General features: G+C 37.5%; 1 protein-coding gene across 4 annotated transcripts in view; it reads left to right on the top strand.

Annotated features, from left to right (window-relative positions):
* The window catches only part of SLIT2 (slit guidance ligand 2), a 358,823-nt gene that overhangs the window by 270,620 nt on the left and 67,129 nt on the right, over window positions 1-21,074 (top strand). For 2 of the 4 annotated variants that reach the window (XM_028088519.2, XM_028088537.2), the window contains 10 exons: window positions 860-931; window positions 4,671-4,814; window positions 4,927-5,090; window positions 6,078-6,101; window positions 9,627-9,777; window positions 12,861-12,935; window positions 14,521-14,664; window positions 18,105-18,248; window positions 19,790-19,956; window positions 20,855-20,987. In XM_028088519.2, the coding sequence (XP_027944320.1) occupies window positions 860-931; window positions 4,671-4,814; window positions 4,927-5,090; window positions 6,078-6,101; window positions 9,627-9,777; window positions 12,861-12,935; window positions 14,521-14,664; window positions 18,105-18,248; window positions 19,790-19,956; window positions 20,855-20,987 (1,218 nt within the window). The remainder of the gene's footprint in view (window positions 1-859; window positions 932-4,670; window positions 4,815-4,926; window positions 5,091-6,077; window positions 6,102-9,626; window positions 9,778-12,860; window positions 12,936-14,520; window positions 14,665-18,104; window positions 18,249-19,789; window positions 19,957-20,854; window positions 20,988-21,074) is intronic. The other 2 variants (XM_028088528.2, XM_028088545.2) reach the window with 1 other exon arrangement.

The following is a 21,074-nucleotide window of genomic DNA, read 5'->3' as shown; positions in this document are numbered from 1 at the left end:
TGAAGGGTCTAAGCCATGTGCTTGCACTTGGTGGCTATACTTAGTGGCTGATCAGAGGTGAATACCATGAGGATGCATTCCTGTTCATATTTTTGGAGAAACGTACATTTCAAAATTGTTTCTGTAACCATATTAGTGATCACTTTCTTCACAGATCTTAACATTTCTCAAACGTACACATTATGTAGCAAAAACCTTACCTTTATCTAGATTCCTTTCATTTTTTACCAGTATGATAAGCCTAAAACTCATCCCTTTAATGAGTAATGAATTCCACATTTAGTGTTCTCCTTTGTTACTATAGTATGCACTCATTATATATGAACTGTGTGTGTGTGTTGCAAAACATGACAATTGAACAGTGGACATTTCTAAGAAAAAGCAATAAAATTATGAATTGTGTTCATTTTTGTTAATTTTTCTTATTTTTTAGTCTTTCTTTTTTTAAAAGATTTATTTATTTTAGAGAGAGAGCATGAGCAGGAGGAGGGACAGAGGGAGAGGGAGAGAGAGAATCTTAAGCAGACTCTCCACTGAGTTTGGAGTCCAATTCAGGGCTTGATCTTATGACCCTGAGATCATGACCTGAGCCAAAATCAAGATTTGGGCGTTTAACTGACTGAGTCACCCAGGTACTCCTGTTTTTCAGTGATTTCTAAACTTTCTGCCATAAGCATATATATGATCTATAATCAGGAAAAAAACACATTTGCAAATTGAAGTTTGTTTACTCAACTGTAGCTTTTATGATGTATGGAGTGCTTACTAACCTCCTATATGCCTGAATACATATGTGTTGGATCAATTTGTTATGCTGGCTTGATGTCTAATTTTTTTCATTTAAATCATGTTTTTTCAGTGTCCTCTATGGAAATAAAATCACAGAACTCCCAAAAAGTTTATTTGAAGGACTATTTTCCTTACAGTTACTGTAAGTATTTGATGGTTTCTGATCTGTTGAACCAAGCGTTGTATTTTAGTCAGTGTACACTCTCATGGTTTCATGGAGACTTCAGAAAAGCTCAACCCCAAATGACATAGTTTAATGAAATGGAAAAGATTAGTATAGTACAACTAACATTGATGGGTGTTATTTTTTTGAAGACACAGCACTTTGAAGTTGTCTTAAAACCTTTCTGTCCACCCTGTCACAAATGTAGGCTTCTTGGCTACTCTGTCATTAAAAGCTTGTGCCGTCTCTGCCCTTTATGAAACTCTCTGTTTTGATTTAATAGTATTGGGAGGGAGAGTGACATAGTGAGAGGTTTATCCACCTTTATCCAAAGCATCTGCAGGAGGGACAATGCTGGAATACCGTGTCCCCAGTCCAGAGGTGGTTGCAGGGGGCCAGAACACAGCAGGAACACTCCAACTGGTGTTTACTCAGAAAATTATCTGTAAACCCCTGGCCTGCATCTTCTAAAAACCACTCTGCTTAGAGAGTAGCTACCTCTTCTTTGTCTCAAAAGAAGAATGTACTATACATATGTGTATAAGAACAAAACTTGACCACAGTTGTTTTAGTGAATGCTCATATGAAAAGGAAATTGGAAAAAAATACGCTAGTCTTAAGATGGTTAGTGTCAGATCATCAAATTCTCTTCAAATCACCAAACATACATAGAATTCCTCCTTTGGGGCTGCTGTGGATACAAAGATGAGTATGATGTACTCTCTCAACTAGTTCATAGTCGGTCTACCTTAAAATTCTCAAGTTTAAAATGTTATTTTCTCTTTTGGTGTATACATTTGTTGGTGTTGGGGTTTGTATCATTGATTTGGCAAAAATTTACTGCTAATCCCACAGATTTCCCAAATGTAGATCTTTTTCCTTACTTGATCAATGTAAGTTATAATTATATCCTAATATTCATGTTTTAAATTTTCATCATTATCTAGAAACATATTTTATATCACAACCCAGTTTTCCTACACAACACACAGATGCACACAAATGAAGCAAATTGTTAACAAAACAATATTTACCTTTACTATATATAGTAATCTCCATTTTACTGCATTCTCTGTCTCTTGCTCTGGTCTTTCTTTTTCTGTCTCTTTAGTACTGTGCAACCCAATAAATTGATTTTACAACAGACCAGTAAGTCATGAAAAATACTGATCCTTATGATCTAATGTCTTTATTTGGGTTTCAAATTATTTTTTAACCTTTGAGGTGGGCTCTGCAAATATTGCTTCTGATCTTTAATAGAATGGCTCTGTATACATTATACACATTATAGGTATATCTGGATGCTATAGCCAAGTATTGCCTGTGTGTTGTTTCTCTGTCATTCTTCTACCTTCTCCTAGCACTGTTATGTTTGCCATTTACTTGCAATCTCTTGCTATCACTTGCCTGTCTAGTACTAACATTTAAATAGTACCTTCTTTTTCTTTCCACACATACTTATTGGTGGCTGACATAACAACCAGGTTAATAAACCATGGGATCTGTACACAGATAAATCTTACTTAAAAAGCTATCTTTGTCCCTCAGCCTAATATGTTATCTCTAGATGAAGGCCAGTTCCTAAGCCTGCCAGGGCTAAAGCAACACAGTTGTCTCTTTCTGGCTAGCTGAGAACTTTAAGCGTCTTAGATTTGCTTGAACAGATGAGGTACTAGGGAAAAGAAGTAGGTAAATGGAAAGAGCAAAAGAAAGTAGTGTGTGCAATACTTTCTTTCTCCTGCTTTGCTGACCACATAATTTAAAGTAAGTACAAAATGCTCAAAAGAGCACTTTCTTCAATTGTCTTCAATGCTCCCCACTTTTTCCTTCTCCTTATTTCTGCTCTCTGACTTCTTCAGTTAGCTGGCAGATTGGGGAACACAGTCAGTGTGACCTGTGCTGTGGTGCAGGGTGGAGAAATGGGATGACCAGTCTATCCCTGAAACCAGTTCCTAAGCTTTTAAGAAACTATTATGAGGACCACAGAGAAGACCAAAATGTCAGGTCCTAAAGGGAGGTTAAAAAAAAAAAAAAGAGGAGCGAAGAGAATTATTCTGAGGAAGTCACAGCCTTGCATGTGTGTGGATACCTAAAAAAGCAAGTAAAGCAGAAGAAATACCCTATGTTAATTAAAAATAGGGATTCTTAGTGGACAAAAGGGAAGACATTTTTCAGTGTGTTAAATAAGAAGGCATACAAATCTAAATGACAGAGCACATATTTTTTGAGCTACTATATATTTGTTCAAGTCTTAAGTATCAAAGCAGTAAAATAAATGCTAATAGAGATAAAAGTATCAAAAAAAATTATCTGCCCACGGAGGTCACTAATCCACCTTTGGGCAAACATGTAGGCCTACAGAAAGGAGGTGCCAAGACTAAGTAGCACTGAATAACTTCCTTGGGGACCTAGAGGAAGAAATACTTTAGTTGGGTAGAAGCTTCTGGAAAAGGTGAGCTTCCCATGCAGCCATGATAGGCCAGAGCATTGGGGAAGGTGGAGGGCAAGGCAAGTGTATTCCCAAAGGGAGTCCAACATGCATAAAAACCCAGACACGATCCCATACAACCTACAAGAATGGCATTTGCCAAAGTATGATTTGTAAACCACAGTTCCATAGAATATTGAAGTCAAATATTGATAGCATGTTGGAAAAAAATGAGTTTGTGGCATATTGTGTTAAACCAAGTTAAATGGGCATTTATACTGCAGGACCAGGGCCTTTAATAGGGTTATGAACCATGTCACTCTCCAAGAGGATCATAAAGTGTTCATTCAACAACGTATTTATGGAGCACCTTGTATGCGCTTGGCACAAACAAAAATGCCTGTCTGGGGGAACATACAAATGGCAGCAATAATGTAATAAGTAAATCATATGTAACAGAGAGAAATATGTATTTAAGAAAATAGAAAAAAAAATAAACAGATCATAGTAAAGGAATTGCGTGTGCTAGAGGTTGAAGTGGGGCAAACACAGGTGATGGTATTGAAGAGAGGACTCAGGGTAGGCTGAATTGAGAAAGTAAGATTGCAACAGACTCAAAGAAGCAGAATAGTCAGACCTCAAGGGAAAGAACATTCCAAGCAGAGACCCCCACAAAGAGACATGTGTGGCTGGAGCTGAAGCAGCCAGGGAGAGGTATATAGAGGTAATATAATTAGGTATTATATTAGAGGTATTAGGAGTTCAGAAGGGGGCGCCAATGGTCCTAATGGGCATTGAGGCAATTTGTCAGGACCTTGGCTTCCCCCAGAACAATTTGGGAGTTGCTGCCTGGCTTTGAGAGAAAGTGACCTGTGTTTTAAAAGGCCACTCTGGCTTCTGTTTTGAAAATAGACTGAATTTCTTCACAGAGCAGCTAGAGAGACTAATGTTCTATGACAATTTTTATGGCGTCCTTGACAGGAGACGTTGGGTCTCACCCACCTTTGTCTACTGCCCTACCTCTTCATCTTCCAGAGAATATGTTGAATAATTTTTATTGAATAAATGTGTAAGTACCACTAGATTTAGGCATTCATTAAACCACATGACCCTTGCTTTATCTGGAATATCTTCCACCTGTGGTACCTAAATTGTTCCAGTTAAAATGCTAGTGTTGAGGTTCAGAGAAATATTATTTCTTGATTTCTTGTATTTCTCAAGAAGGACAGAATCTTGAAGGTGGGTTAACGAGATGCTACACTTTAATTCTGCAACTATTTGATCAAACAGATTATTGAATGCCAACAAGATAAACTGCCTTCGGGTAGATGCTTTTCAGGATCTGCACAACTTGAACCTTCTCTCCTTGTACGACAACAAGCTTCAGACCATTGCCAAGGGGACTTTTTCACCTCTCCGGGCCATTCAAACCATGTATGTATATATGGCTTGGATCAAATACGATGACTGCTCTCCTCACTGTGAATTTGAGAGTTGAGTTCATTGCCAGTCATGTATAAAAGTGTTCTGTCTGTGTTTCTGAAAGGCATTTGGCCCAGAACCCCTTTATTTGTGACTGCCATCTCAAGTGGCTGGCGGATTATCTCCATACCAACCCCATCGAGACCAGTGGTGCCCGCTGCACCAGCCCCCGGCGTCTGGCAAACAAAAGAATCGGACAAATCAAAAGCAAGAAATTCCGTTGTTCAGGTAATTTCTTACTTCATGTGATATTTCCCCTGTGTGACCAAAAACAGTGGTTACGGAGACCTAGAGACTGCTGGTCTTCAGATGAATTACCAAACATTGTAGAATATACTTTTTTCTTCTGTCTATAAAGAACAAAATAAAGGGAGCTGTAGGCACAATTCATATAGCACTCCTATAGGTAATATTTTAACACTATATCCAGCATAACAAATAAGCTACCAGCCAAGAAAAAATGATGCTTGGATACTTCATACTGCATTTTTAGGGTTCAAACTAAACAGGGGCCTTTTAGCAAGCTCAGAATCCGTTTTATGTCTGTTAAGTCTCATGCCTGTTGTATTATTCTCCATTGAGAAACTTAAGGTAATCAATCATGTTCTCATTTCTTCAGAAAGTGAACTGAGACCTGGTTATGTGATTTGCTCAGGTTCAGAAGTAGGGGGGAAAAATTTCCTGATCCCTTGCTTCGCACACTAAATGTGTTTACTTATTTTTCACCCTCTTATTTTAAATAAGACTGTGAGGATAATCTTTTTTTTTTTTGCCAAAAGGCCATCTTTTAGCATTTTGGGAATATTATATTTATTTACAAAAAGCCAAATCTAGATCCATTGTGTTACTATTATATAAAAGGCTTACTTCATTGAAATTTTCTGTTCACTTTGGTCTCATCTTTTCTGTGTTCTTATGATAAAATACATTCTTGTATGTTTTGAGTAGTATGCTGTCTAACTATTCCAGGGGTATTTCACATTCGGCAGTTAATTCATACTAAAAAGCTAATATCAAAACAAAGCTGTTTATTGTCCATGGTTCTAGAGACATTTACTACTCACTGTACATTATTATACTTCAGCCACTGCTGTGAATATAATTCACTTAATTATCTATAGTACCTATAGTCCATTCTTAATCTAATATAACTCATATCTCTGCTTGCTGACATTCAGGTGCATCTTCTATTTTTTTTTCTCTTTTTTTATTTAGCTAAAGAACAGTATTTCATTCCAGGTAGGTTTTGCTCGGTAGTAGGACTAACTGCAGACACCCTTTCCTCACCTTATAAAATATAGCTTCTGAAACTTTGATATGCATGCGTTTGAAAGTACAGTGGGTACTCTGTAGATAGATTGACTTCTGCATAGATCACTTGTAGCTGTTTCCTGAAAACCTGACCTTTGCATGCAGCTTCTGATGTTAGACATATATATTATTAAACCCCCATCTTTTTTTTCCTCTCTCACTTTGGCACATTATCTAAAATTTCTCACAGTAGCTAAAATGTTTGAACTTATAGCCTTCTACTTAAATCATTTTCTCTCCTTATGTTGTATATCTGGTCTTTCAACCTGTTTTTAAAATATAGCTTATTGAGCTGGTTTTAAAGACAGAGACCTTTCTGTTGTCAAAGAACTAGTTCTACATGAAATCAGTTACAAACACGCAGAATTCTCTTGTCGACCATGAAATTTACCTTTTTTAATATAATTCTTTATACTAAGAAAATGTCCCTTATTTTTTGCTTTATTTTGCTTTACTGTTGCTTCACGTTTTATACAAAAACAGCAACTTACTGCTTGTTGACATGCAATTATATATTATTTGTAACATTGTTGCAGACCTGGGGTGATGGTATAACTCCACAGAAACAATACTGACCTACATCCTGAAAGCCTCAGATGTTCCTGGGCACTAAATGCCTTGAATAATTTAGGCAGATGCATGAAAAGTTTTTTAGAAAAGTAATTGAAATGTTTTACCACTACAATCTTAACACTCTCAAGGCTGATGATTCTGGAACTAGCTCTTTGAAACATGTTCACTTATTTTTTCCTTGCCTGCCAATTGTGTAAAATGCCTCTTGTTTGTTTTAGACCATTATATAAAAATATGTGTTAGTAATTGATTGGCTACATTTACCATCTCCTGGGGATATTCTAGACTATCATATATTTTAACAGCTACCAATAAGAAGATACTTACTTATATGGTGTTAGTAAGCAAAAGCCTTACTGATTTTTTAAGGAAGAGTTCTGGGTTTGGTCTCTATTTTAAGGAGATATGTGTTATTTGCCATTATTGAATTATAATTTGAATAATTTTATGCATATAACGGATTTTGTTTTATTACTTATTTTGAGCTTGAGTGATCAATAATATTTATATATTACACGGACTGCGTAAGAAAACATGTTGAATAGAACAGTTGATTGGCCTTCATAGGCAATCTTTAAAATTCATTATTTTTACCTCATTGTTAAGCAGAAAGTCGTCTGATAACTATTACTTACCCAGAAAAAAAGCCATATTCTAAATACCAAACACCTATAGGATAAAACACTGATATTACTAAAATCTTCAAATTATGACAGTTAATAGAACTGTTACCAAATTATTCAATAAATTGCATTTAAATATACTGTATTAATAATTTAGAAATTAATATTTCTGATTCACAAATTAAAGATCCAACGTCAGATTGTTTTCATAAATTCTGATAGAGTTTTGCCTATTTATTGACAGCAGTCAAAATAGGTTTTTTTGGAAACACACTGTATATGTGATATCGTGGCTTAATTGTCAGTAATTTCTGATCATTCAATTTACATTAAAGCAATAACAATAGAATTCAGGACTAAGAAGGGTTCTTTGGGCCTTCTCTCCTTTTTCTTCCTAGATTATATTAAAATTTTAGCTTACCTATAGAGTCTTCATAAAAGAAACATCATTGTCATTACAATGAATGCAGACTATTTTAAATATAAGATACCTGATGTACCTGTCATTTAGCCCTTTGTTTCCAGTAGTTCTTCATTTCACTTTTAAAACAAAAGCTTAAACTACAGGACAACAGTTCCTCAGTAAATGCCCTGGCATTAATTGTCAAGTCTAATGAAATGATTATATTCAACTTTGCGATTGTATGAGGTTCTGATTTCATTTCCACTAAGTGACATTATTTTATAAGTTGGAAAGGCCATTAAAAAGCACATAAGCCACAACAGTAAGGCTTAATCCAGATGTATTTGTTTTTGAAGATCTCCATGATTAGTTTTTCACTTACGTTTGCATGTTTACTTGCCTACCACCATTCTATATGGCATTCTAGATATTATAGTGATAACTCAACAGAAAATCTATCTTGCAGAGAGCTCATCATGTAGAGGAATCGACAAGAACTTAATTTGTGCTGTGCATCTCGTATGCCATTGCTTTTCCTGTAAGAGCACTGTGCTTCAAAAAAGTACTACAAATATTTGCAAAGCATGACAATGGCTGTCATACTCTGCCATCCCCCCTATAATTGCCATAGTAAGGAAAGAAGGAAGAGACCTTCACTAGTTTTGTATATGTGTTGATTAACCTTAATTGGGATTACTCTTTCTTTCCTTCTTGGTGATCTTTACTTTTGCAGGAATTCACCATTTTGGCTGTAAGTAAAAGTGTCTGATCTGAAACATAATGCCCTCCCTTTTCAATCCTGATGTACCTTCTTCTAGTCTCGGTCTTTTGCACCTTCTTTTTTTTTTTTTTTCAAGAAGCAACCACAGATCTTTTGAGCTTCTCTGTTGTCCTTGTAGCTCACCTTCAACTTCTTCCTGGATGTTGTTCCCGAAAGCTGTTGTTTCCATTCTGCCGTTCTGAGGAACAGTGGAGGCACCTTTCAGTGTAGCCCCTTCTTTGTGTTTCCAGGAAATCTTCGGTAGTAATACTCTTACTATGGTCATAAACATTCTGCGGGAAGAATGCATGTCATGTAAACAGTATTACGTTTCCAGAGCGTCTGTAGCTTTTTCTCCTGCTTCCCTTCATCTTTCCTCTCGGTCTTACCCTTGGCCTAGTGGATGGTGTAGTGATTATGTAGCGAGATTTTCTGTTGTGCTTGATCTAACCATGTGGTTGCCAGGTATGAGTAAAACATGGTTCCGTCAAGCACCATGGAACGTCACGCAGCTTTCTACAGCATGACAAGCTGCTGAGGCTTAAATCAGGATTTACTTGTCTCCTTTTATAAAATCAAAATGAAAAAAGAGGGCTTTTTTAGGCATTTCCGAAGATTATGTGAGAGGGAGAGAATAATATAAGACCATAGAAAATTTAAAAACCTGAGTACATCTATTTGCCTTGAAAGCCCTAATTTAAAATGATATATAGGAATATGTTTCTTACTGGATACATTTTAAATTCTTGACTCAGAGAAAAAATCAACTTTGTAACAATGAATAGCCATTGTATGATTAGCTGTCAACTAGGCTAGAATGGCTCATAACTGGATCAGCAGAAAGTACAGCTGTGAAAAGCTCATCTCTATTAATGTTTTCCTGTCCTGTGAATCTGGTTACTCTTTTTTCCAGCAAATTCCAAGCCCTTGTTTTAACCCTCTCCTGACATCCATTGACCAAAAATTCCCCAAGTTGTCTCCCTGCTGCATAATCTATAGTTATCTTACTATTTTTCTTCCTACGAATTAATGACTATTCTAACCTTTAGACTCAGTATCTTTTTTTTTTTTTTTTTGCCTTGAATCCTCAATAGGTACAGAAGATTATCGATCAAAATTAAGTGGGGACTGCTTTGCAGATTTGGCTTGCCCTGAAAAGTGCCGCTGTGAAGGAACCACAGTAGATTGCTCCAATCAAAAACTCACCAAAATCCCAGACCACATTCCCCAGTACACTGCAGAGCTGTGAGTTCATCTCCCAATAAAATCCGGGCTGGGAGGGAGGGAATGAAAGCATCAGAGCATTGCAATTTTTGTCTTTCCCTTTTATTTTTAAGAATTACATTGATTTTAATTAACACACATGGCCATAACTCTTCTTTGCACAAGGATATATTAGAAGCTATCTTACTTCATCTTGCTGATCCAAAACATGACTACAGAAATTAATTTATGTCTCAAAAATTCCGTTAGTTCTTAATAATGCTAATAATAAGAGCATTCCTTTGATATTTATTTCTTGGGTATTATTTATGCCTGCACCCATTTCTAAACATGTAATAGATTTCTAAGGTATATAGTCTTTTGCAGCAACCACATAAAATAGTTGGTGAATCACCATTTTGAATCTCTGTTAATTAGGAATTCAGTCAGAGAGCCTTTATCGGCTTTATTACCTCTCTGACTCGAAGGTGGTAGGATTCTGTGATTATCAGGTATTTAAAGCACAGAGGATACTTTTTCCCTGAACAATGGATAGCGTAGCAGGAAAAGCTGAAAGGACAATGAGATCAGATTGATATTTATAACCCTACCTCGAGCCTAGCACATACTAGGTGCTAAAATGTTTGTTGAATCATCTATAGACTCTATGCCAAGTATGGTTTGCCTTTAGTGATTTTATTTATAAAAGTCACACTAGTTTTCTAAAAATTCAAGAAAAACTTGGTGAAATCTCGTTGTTTTCTGAACATCTTAGCAACGTTTATGTATAGCACCATCTGGTATTTGCCATTAACTGCTTTGCAAAGTTGGTTGTCCTTTTATGCTTGCATAATCCTTTTGTCTTCAACTAGCTTGTAATTCCTTGATGACAGGGATTGTGTTTCATAGTTTATCTCCCACTGTGCCTACAACTCGTGCCTGTTACTTAATGAATCCTGAGCAATTTGAATAATTAAAAATAATGTAATGCTTTCAAAGAGATGACAGAAACTACCCTGTGGCTATAGTGATACTTTTTTAAAATTATTATTATTATTCCTGTTAGTTTTTGAATCTATTTCAAAGCTCCAGGGTTTTTGTTTTTTTTGAGGAATTTTTTTTTATTATGTTATGTCAGTCACCATACATTTCATCATTAGTTTTTGATGTAGTGTTCCATGATTCATTGTTTGCGTATAACACCCAGGGCTCATTGAAATACATGCCCTCCTTAATACCCGTCACCAGGCTAACCCGTGCCCCCACCCCCCTCCCCTCTAGAACCCTCAGTTTGTTTGCCGGAATCCATAGTCTCTCATGGTTCATCTCCCCCTCCAAATTCCCCCCCCTTCATTCTTCCCCTCCTGCTATCTTCTTCTTCTTTTTTTTTCTTAACATATATTGCATTATTTGTTTCAGGGATACAGATCTGTGATTCAACAGTCTTGCACAATTCACCGCGCTCACCATAGCACATACCCTCCCCAATGTCCATCACCCAGCCACCCCATCCCTCCCACCCCCACCACTCCAGCAACCCTCAGTTTATTTCCTGAGATTAAGAACCAGGGTTTTTTGAAATGTGTGGAGACCATGCATGCAGTAAAAGGCCTGAACTCTGTTGCTGTGGTAATGCAGGGAATTTTGTATATTTCCAATATTATTAAAAACAATAATGCAATTTATATCTTCCAGCATGATAACAGCTTAAATAGGCTTACTTGTCAATTAAGAATTACAGCACTAGCATCTAATTTATTATTCAGGAAAGTGTGCGTGTGTTTTAAGAAATTAAGGATTTTGTAAATTATACATTTAAAAATTAGTACTGGGAGGGAAATATTTGTAAATCATATATCTGGTAGGGGACTCATATCCAGAATATATAGTTATTACAACTTAACAATAAAAATGTACATTACCCAATCAAAAAGTGCTCAAATTTTTGTATGCACATTTCTCCAAAGAAGATATACAAATGACCAATAAGCAAATGCTTATTATCATCAAGCTAAAAAATGCTTAGTATCATTAAGCATTAGGGAACCCTAAATCAAAACCACAATGAGAGCCACAAAAACAAACAAACAAACAAACAATTGGACCCCTCATACATTGCCAGGGGGATATAAAAATGACAAATCTTTGGAAAACAGTTTGGCTATTCCTCAAATTATTAAATATAGTTTTACCATGTAACCCAGCAATTTTACACTAGTGTAACTATTCAAAGGAATTGAAAACGTATATCCTCACAAAAACTTCTACACCAGTGTTGGCAGCAGCATTATTCATGAAAATCAAAAAGTAGAAGCAACCCAAATATCTATGAGCTGATAGATGAATGTACAAAATTGGTATATCCATACTATGGAATATTACTCAGCCATAAAAAGGAATGAGGTACTGATGTATGCTAAACATGGATGAGTCCTGTAAACATTATGCAAAGTGAAAAAAGCCAGGCACAAAAAGCCACATTTTTTTTATGACTTCACTTATATGAAATGTCTGGAATAGAAAATTCCACAGAGACAGAAAGTAGATTAGTGGTGGCCAAGGATTGAGGCAGGGAGGGAAACAAATTGAAAGTGATTTCTGATGGGTATGAGCTTTTTCTTTTGGGTGATGTTCTATGTTCTAAAATTAGGTAGCAAGCATAGTTGCACAATTTTGTGAATACACTAAAAAACACAAGATTTACACTGTAAAAGGTTGAATTTTATGGCATATAAATTGCATATCATAAAAGCTATTAGTAAAAAAATATATAGAACAAGAGATTCAGAAAAAATGGTCTAAAATGCTTTCTGGGGTAAAAATACTTTTGGAGGAGGGGCAATAGTGGAAAAAAGATTTGAGAAACTTTGTTCTACAGATTACTGAATGAGAGCTGGTTTTGATCTTTGATTATTGGTTTTCTTTCCTGTATACCTCTTAATATCTTATTTTGAGCATAAAAATTGAGTGAAATGGTGAAAAAATCAGTGCTTCCACAGATTTTCTGTGACATGTATTCTGTTTTACTTTAGAATAATCACGAAATGATCTTACATTTCTGTACGAGAAATAAAAATCCCTTCCTGGCTGTTGGTGATAAAACTTTTGTTTCTTTTTTCTCTGAGGCGTCTCAATAATAATGAATTCACAGTGTTGGAAGCTACAGGAATCTTCAAGAAACTTCCACAGTTACGTAAAATGTAAGCTGTGCATTAGCCACCTTTTAAAATTTCTGTGGTGTTCTGTTGTTTTTCAAATCCCTGTGCAATTTTATTCAGATTTCTTTGGAAATTGCAAACTATAAAAGATGTGGAGAAATTGACTACAATGACTACCTGTGACATGAATTTAGGGTAATTTCTGAGAAGAACCTGAGTAATCACCTCTTTTCTATGTATTCAAGGATGTCAACCACATTTTCTGTAGCAAAACCCTTGCATCTTACTTTAATTCGGACAGCTGGTTTGTTATGTGGCCACAGCAGGAATTCGGCAATCTAAGCTCATTAGAAATGGGTTCAGTAGTGTTTTGTAACTTCCTTTACTATTCCCTAAACCGTGCTGTTATATCTCTTTCAGCACATTCATGTCAACTATTTGACTTTTTGCTTCATTAAACTTTCATTAGAAGATAGTCAGAATTAATGATTGGTAAACTGGCTTGATAGCTCATCTGTGTTACTACATATTCACAACTCATATTTTAAAATAAGTTTATAAACTCAGCAGTTCCAACAGCAGTCAGGCAGTATTCTCCCCTGAGGAAGAGGGAGGGAGGGACAGAACAGAGATCAAGCATGTCAGGCCAATGGAACAACCTTCATATAAGAGGAAACATCAAAAGGAGAAAAGGAGTGTTGCTTTGTAATATCTGTGCTTTTCTATGTGTGAATGGCCCAGGGTCACATTGACTATCCGTGGCAGAGCAGACTACGTCCTGTGCACTTGAACCCCATATTATACTGCCTCCCAAAGAGTTTCTTATTGTTTGATTGTTCTCATTTTCAGTGACATCGATTGCCCTTTCGTTTTATTCATGCCTTTAGATTCACCACATATTTATGGAGCAACTATTGCATGCAATGCTCTGAGAGGAATAAAATGATCCATAAAAATGACCCTTGTTCTGGGGGCATTCCTGGTCTTGGAGTGAACAATGAGAAAGAGAAAAAATAGAGCCTATAGGAAGGTGTTACCTCACCTGGATATTTTTGCCCTTTGGCCAAGCATTGTCCTGTTTTGTATCATACAAATATGGACAGTTAAGTTGGATGTTTTGATACATGCTTACAATGAGAGGTTTAACTGGGAACAAACCCATATTCAGATACGTTTCTGATGTGATCTAAATGCTCACACACTTAACCCATCCTTCTTCTTTCTACACAACTGCCTTCTTTTAGTCTTTAATTCATTCAATAATTTTTATCAGGGGCACTTATTTTAAAAGTTCCTTATCAAGTTTTGTGCTGAACATTAAGGTTTATAAAACTCAATACCAGACCTCAAGAACTTTATATTCTTGGGGACTCTTGTAGATCATTTTGACATGGATTGGGCTGGTATTTTTCACCACCCACCTTCTCCCTCAGTACTATCATCAGTTTGACTTGATAAAAGAATAGAAAGTGGTGTCTTTTCAGAGCCTCTGGTGTGTTGGGCAGTGAAGAGCTTGGAAATTATGAAAGACCTTGTTCCCTAGAAGAAAAGGATCAAACATGTTGTCTCAGTGCCCTCGTTGTTAGAAATAGCTTAAAATCTTGTTTCAACAATTTTTTTTATTTAGAAACTTTAGCAACAATAAGATTACAGACATCGAAGAAGGAGCATTCGAAGGAGCTTCTGGTGTCAATGAAATACTTCTCACGAGTAATCGCTTGGAAAATGTTCAGCATAAGATGTTCAAGGGATTAGAAAGCCTGAAAACTTTGTAAGTATTCTGATCTGCATAGTCACTCTTGCAGTATTGTAGTTCGCTGGTCAGTATAATTCCAGGCTGGGGAATAGTGCGGACTTCTCACCCTCCCGTCTCTGTCTCTGTCTCTCACAAACACACAAACACAAAACACACGCACACACACACATTTTGTGCATGCAAACATTCCCTGACTCGAACGCCCCTGACTTCGGTGTGTTGCTTTACAAAGATCAAAAATGTCTCCTGGCTGCTGCCGATTCCTCAACAAAAAAAAGGTTGCCCTTCTTCCAATGCTGGTACGGATCTCTCCCCCGCCCCACCCCATTCTGCTTCAGAATGTTCATCCCCTTGCATTTTCCTCAGCCTCCATCTAACATTCACTTTTGGCCCCTGGGCTTGAGCTTCAGACTCCAATCCAAACCCTGTGGCAGAATAACTAACAGTTTATCTGGAAACCACCTTCTTTCACTCCTGTGAAGTCTTAGTGAGAAAGAGAGACTGACTCATGGTAGATCTTGTACTATCTATTTCACAGAAACATGCTAAGAGGTATGTCTACGAGCTCAGGGGTAGGGAAGTTAGGAAAAAGAAATTCTATATGTTTCCAAAAATGTTGTTGGCCAAAGAGGACAGGGATTGGATTGAATAGCAAAAACAACACTTTGTTACTTGAATTTTCTACAGTGCATATGTTTAGTTTTTATGATCTCTAAAGTATATATTATGTTTGACAAAAGTGGCAACCTAAAAACTGGAAGAGACACAGCCCAAAACTTGGAAGCCTTTGGAAGTTGTGAAGGAAACTACTTGTAACCAAGAAGCTGCTGATGGTGATTGCAGTGGAGAGAGGTCCAAGCTCCGCCATGTCTCTAAACCATCACCCCGCCCCCTCAGAGCCACAATCAGGGTGACTGATAGCCGAGAAGGCCCCTGCCTGCTCAATATCAGATGCAGAAGGAGAAGACCATTTCCCCAGCCAGTGTGGATGCGTTCATGGCTTCCTAAATTCAAATCCTCCTGAAAAATCTCTGCCCGTGTACGTAGATGTGTGCTTCTTGAGCTTCACAGGGAAAGTGTGGCATTTAACCTCCAGCAGGACCAGCCCAGCCTGCAACCCTTCCACACACTAACTTGAGCCCCTTCAAAATGTTATGCAAATATTCCTTTAGTCTTTTTATGGAGGAGATACTGAGGAGAGGAGAGGGGAGAGCAGAGAAAATGTACCCCAGGTGGATCCATCTACTCCCGCTCTCCTCCCCCCACCACCGGGCTGCCTCCGGCAACTCAGCAAAACAGGAATCCAGCAAGCAGAAGCCTCCTTTGTTGGATACTAGTTGGGGGACTACTTGTTACAGGAACCTTCTCTTTGGAAGGGGCAGCATGAGGGATGGGGAGAGGTGGGGAAGGAGGTGGAAGGAGTCTGTATCCCACCTACCGTTAGCCTGCCTTGGGCTGCCATAACAAGATACCACAGACTGATGATTCAACAACAGAAATTTGTTTTCTCACAGTTCTGGAGGCCAGAAATCCAAGATCAAAGTACTGAGAGGGCTGGTTTCTGGCAAGATCTCCTCTTGGCTTGTAGATGGTGCCTTCTCACTCTGTTCTTATATGGCCTTCCCATGTGTGCGGAGAGAGCGAGCTCTTGGTGTGCCTTCCTCTTCTTATAAGGACGTGAGTCCTAACAGAATAGGGTCCCACCCTTGGGACCTCATTTAACCTTAATTACCTCCCTCAAGGCCCTCTCTCCAAATATAGTCACTTGGGGGTTAGGGTTTCAACATATGAATTTTAGAGCACAGAGTCAAGTCCATAACACCGACCTAGGCAGCTCATTAAAGTGTTTTTTTCTGACTAGTTCCATTCACAGGACTCTCCCTGAGACAAGTCCTCCTTCATTATATTTCTAGCAATGTTTTTGTGCCTCATATTTGGCACCTAAGACAGATGCCCCTGGCTGTCTCCTTCAGCCACTCTGCTACACAAGAATAATAGAGCATTTTAGAGCCAAGCTCAGAGTATTCAAAGGACAAAAGTAGGTTTGTCTAGACATATGTATTTCTCCAAGTGGTATCTCTCGGCTTGGAACTGTGAAGATTGTGACAAGGCGCCCCCACTATCCCTAGACATCTTAACTCTGTAGGACTAGTAAACCTCTTAGTAGTACGTGCACAGATTTCAGTGAGGCTGAATATTTGACGTTGCAGGCAAAATGTAGTACCTGTGTGTGCTTCTGGATTTTTCTAGCAACAGAAAGCAAAGCTTTCTTCAGCTTCTCCCAGGGGTCCGTGACTTCACCAAGATTAAGACCAAGTATTCTTCGTTACTTAACAGCAAATGATAGTGCTGCTAGAAATACCTTTCTGTTGTGTATTTGCTTCCGAACATAAAGTGATGCCTTGATAAGGACGGCATCATTCTTTCTGTCTGTGACTTAGCAGATCGCCAAAATTGATATTTCTTATTTATTTCTATAGATAAGATAAAATTCTAGAATTTTAAAGGAACACTCTGTTATTCATTTCTTTTTGCCTCTCTGTTTTATATACTGCAATCTTCTAGAAGGGTAGGGTGGTCTACACATGTCTAGAAAAATTAAGGGAAATAACTTTTCAGCCTTATTTCTCAATAAGATTCGTGGCAACTATTCATTTTTACGTGGGGGCTTTTAAGAAATTTTTCATTCCTTTTCTAAGGCCCACAAATAAACAGTTCAACGGAGAATTAAGAATGGAGCCAAAACTTCAGGAGGGACGAGGAAATAATCCTCTTAATGGCAATGACTAAAAAATGTTTAAAAAAGGTCAGAATTCTTTCAAGAGAAGCGTATTTAAACTTCACTGTGAACAACTGGAATCTGTTAATGATCGCCTCTTTTTAAGTTCCAAACTTTAAAACAATAATTTTCATAAATAATTTGTGCAAGATTTGTGGGTGCTCCATCTCATTTGGGTTCCCCAGCCCGTGCTGACATTATCTTGGCCTGTGAGTCCTTGAGGTGCCCCCTCTGTTCTCCATCCGCTGTGACTATTGATTCTTCTCGGCTTCCTCTCTATTAAACCTCCGATGTAATGCTACCGTGGATACACAGATCACGGGGCTTCAAGGGCTCAGAGAGCTGTAGGTGAATTGGGACATTATGTAATCAGGCAAACACAGTTACAGCATCAGAGGAAAGAACATTCTAACCTCATCAGAGGGGAGATGGGGCCGGGAGTCCACGCGAGGCTCACCGGTCTCTTCTGTAGTGCAGTGTGATCATTGTAAGCTACGCATTTTATTCTCACGCAATTGTTGGTGTACATCCGCAGTGATGCCTAATGACAAGAGATCATTCGGAAACCAGTTAACGAATGTTGCACATTTGCAAAGAGGGGTTATTTGGGTCCTCGGATAGGCAAAGCGGATTGCTTGATGCTTTCTCTCCATAACCATGTTCTCTTTTCCCTCAGGATGTTGAGAAGTAATCGTATAAGCTGTGTTGGCAATGATAGTTTCATAGGACTGAGTTCTGTGCGTTTGCTTTCTTTATATGATAATCAAATTACTACCATCGCACCAGGGGCATTTGATACTCTCCATTCTTTATCTACTCTGTAAGTATGAAGGATAGTGTTCATTTATGCATGACTGACCCGGTGTATTATATTTCTTATTTCTTTTAATAGCATTTTAATGCATTATTAGGCATTTCACAAAAATGTGATCAAGTGTTTATGGATCGACAAAATGTGTCCATGTTAAGGTTATTTTAATTTTTCTAAAAATATTACCTACTATCTTATATTAAAATTTAGCAAAACTTTAACTATTTTTCCATTGACTCTTTTATAATAATGTGATGTGGCTTCATTTATAAATTTTCATTTTATTATAACTTGATGGCACTGCACATCACAGAAATGCTGTAGATTTTCTCTGGTGTTCTCACATTGGAGTCTTTTCAGCCCAAGTATCATAAAAACAGAGCTTGATAGGGACATTGCCAACAAACCATGCTCAGAAGGATCATTCGCCGTGACAGGAGCTACATTAGGATGACCAGACCAACAATAAAAACTGTTCACTAGAGGGCATTTACTATGATATTAGGAAAATATTGAAGAAATAGGTTGAGCCTGTCCAAGAGGATATTTTATGTAGACAGTTAGAAAATAAAGAATATTTGTTAGTCTATAGACACTCAGAAGGTGTTTTGTTTTAAGCCCTCTAAATAATGTATTTCAGTTCTCTTATACGTCAGTATCTAAAAAGCACTGTTTGAGATGATAAATCTTATAACAGATTTGATTTCCTAGTAATGATGGCATCTAAATATACTAATCTAACTCAAAAGGTAGTTAGAAAGAAAAAAAAATGTCCAACATAAGTCACTGAAGATATAATTTGAGGGAAGCATCCATCCATCAGTAAAGTACTTAATCCTCTTTCCACATAAAATGTGACACTTTACATCGAGTGACTAATTTGTGCATATTAAAGATAGCATGTTTATAAATAATAAGGTTGTCAATAGGTTTGTGCTGAAGTGGTGAGATGCCAAAAGTATTGAGATTTGTAGAAGTAAATTCATTTTTATAACTGGCATTTAATCAACTCAGCTGTCAGTTTAGATGGGAAACCTATTCTCTGGAGCAAATAAGAGATGGAAATCTTGAAATGACAAATTAATGAAATGGCTGTTGTCAGGTTAAACTCAATAATATAAGGTAATCAGCCTTCATCTTTATATTAAATTACTGCATTATCAGTGGAGGGAAGTTTGACAGCAAGTCAGATCGCTGATGAGTTTAAATTATCTCTAAATGATATCTCTATCAGGATCCACTGCGTAAACCCCAAAATTGCTGCCTTTGCTTTATTTTCCACATGAAATTATTTGAAGAATTCTTATGTAAAAGTGTTGTTATTTTTTTAAGTTCCAAACGTACATATTTTAGCCAAAAAAAATGCATCCTGTATGGTGTGTATGATTATGAATGGGGGAAAGAGATGGGGAGGGGCACGGGCAATACAAAGAATAAGAAGGAATCATTGCAGCAGAAAAAGTGTGGGGGAAAATGGTAGCATGGGGTTTTGAGAAGGAACAAAGCGAAACCCTAAACTCAACCCTGCCTTGTTTGCATGCGGCTCTTAGAAACCTGTTGGCCAATCCTTTTAACTGCAACTGCTACCTGGCTTGGCTGGGTGAATGGCTAAGGAAGAAAAGAATTGTAACTGGAAATCCTCGTTGTCAGAAACCATACTTCCTCAAAGAAATCCCCATCCAGGACGTCGCCATTCAAGACTTCACCTGTGATGATGGTAAGAAAGCCTTGCTAAATCTTCCGGCACCAGACGTTCATGTGACCCATCTGATGCTGTGGGGCCCAACTAGAACAGTGTGTCCTAGTTCAGGCAACAGATAGTTTTGTGCCTTTTTTGCTTTTGCTTTGTTTTGTTTTGTTTTGTTTTAGAAACAGGGCACATACTTCCTCAGATTTGCTTTCACATCCACGTCCCTTTGATTTGTGTTTCTGAATGTTTTATTTAAATTTTCCAGTTTCCAACTTGTGGTTGGTACTATTTATGTAGTTTCATTTTAACTTTATTATTCTATGCCTCTCTTTTAGTAACTGCCATTTTCAAAGGAGAAAAGCAATTGACTTAAGAAAATAGAAATTCTAAGAAACCTAACGAAAATAACAGTTTTCACTTTTTAATGCTCTGTATGTATCACCATATTTGATTCTCGTAATAGCCTTGTAAGGTAGCAGGTTTTGTTATTACTGCCAGGGAATGGAGAGCCCCTTTGAGCCTTATATTTTAAAATGGGGGGCCTGTACATTATCTGCTAAACACTTTACCCCCTTTATGTCGCTTCATGTCTGTGTCCTTATAATTTCTCCATAATTCAGTGTAAATTTACATACTCTTATTATAAGTGTAATTTGTATAAATAACCGAACAAAGAAAATTACTGTTATGATTGGAGGGATGATATAAATAGTGAGTTATTTTCTGGAATTCGGCCCTAGGCAGTCTGAAAGCGGTGCTGTATCCAATGGATGGCATCAATTTGTAAACATTCCATGTGCTGTGTGTACCGAAGTGAGCTCGTGGCTCAAGACTCTTTTGTTTGTTAAGCTAAAAGCATAACATCCCTTCTTGCATTTTCAAAGCCACACATCTGGGTTTTCCTGTATTTCTTTTGGCAAATCAGGCAATGATGAGAGTAGCTGTTCTCCACTCTCTCGCTGCCCCACGGAATGCACATGCTTGGATACAGTGGTCCGATGCAGCAACAAGGCCTTGAAGGTCTTGCCCAAAGGTATTCCCAGAGACGTCACCGAATTGTAAGTAGAGCTTGCCTTTCTGTTTCCTTAACAATTAATATTTCAACAGGGAAAATGGAAACCAAACAAAAATCTTCAGAGTCCTAT

This window comes from Eumetopias jubatus, unplaced genomic scaffold (genome assembly GCF_037043125.1).
Source record: "Eumetopias jubatus isolate StellerSeaLion01/CBP00866 unplaced genomic scaffold, mEumJub1_p1.0 scaffold_2, whole genome shotgun sequence".
NCBI lineage: Eukaryota > Metazoa > Chordata > Mammalia > Carnivora > Otariidae > Eumetopias > Eumetopias jubatus.
The sequence above is the reverse complement of the archived record's forward strand: the minus strand, read 5'-3'. Positions and strand labels throughout refer to the sequence as shown.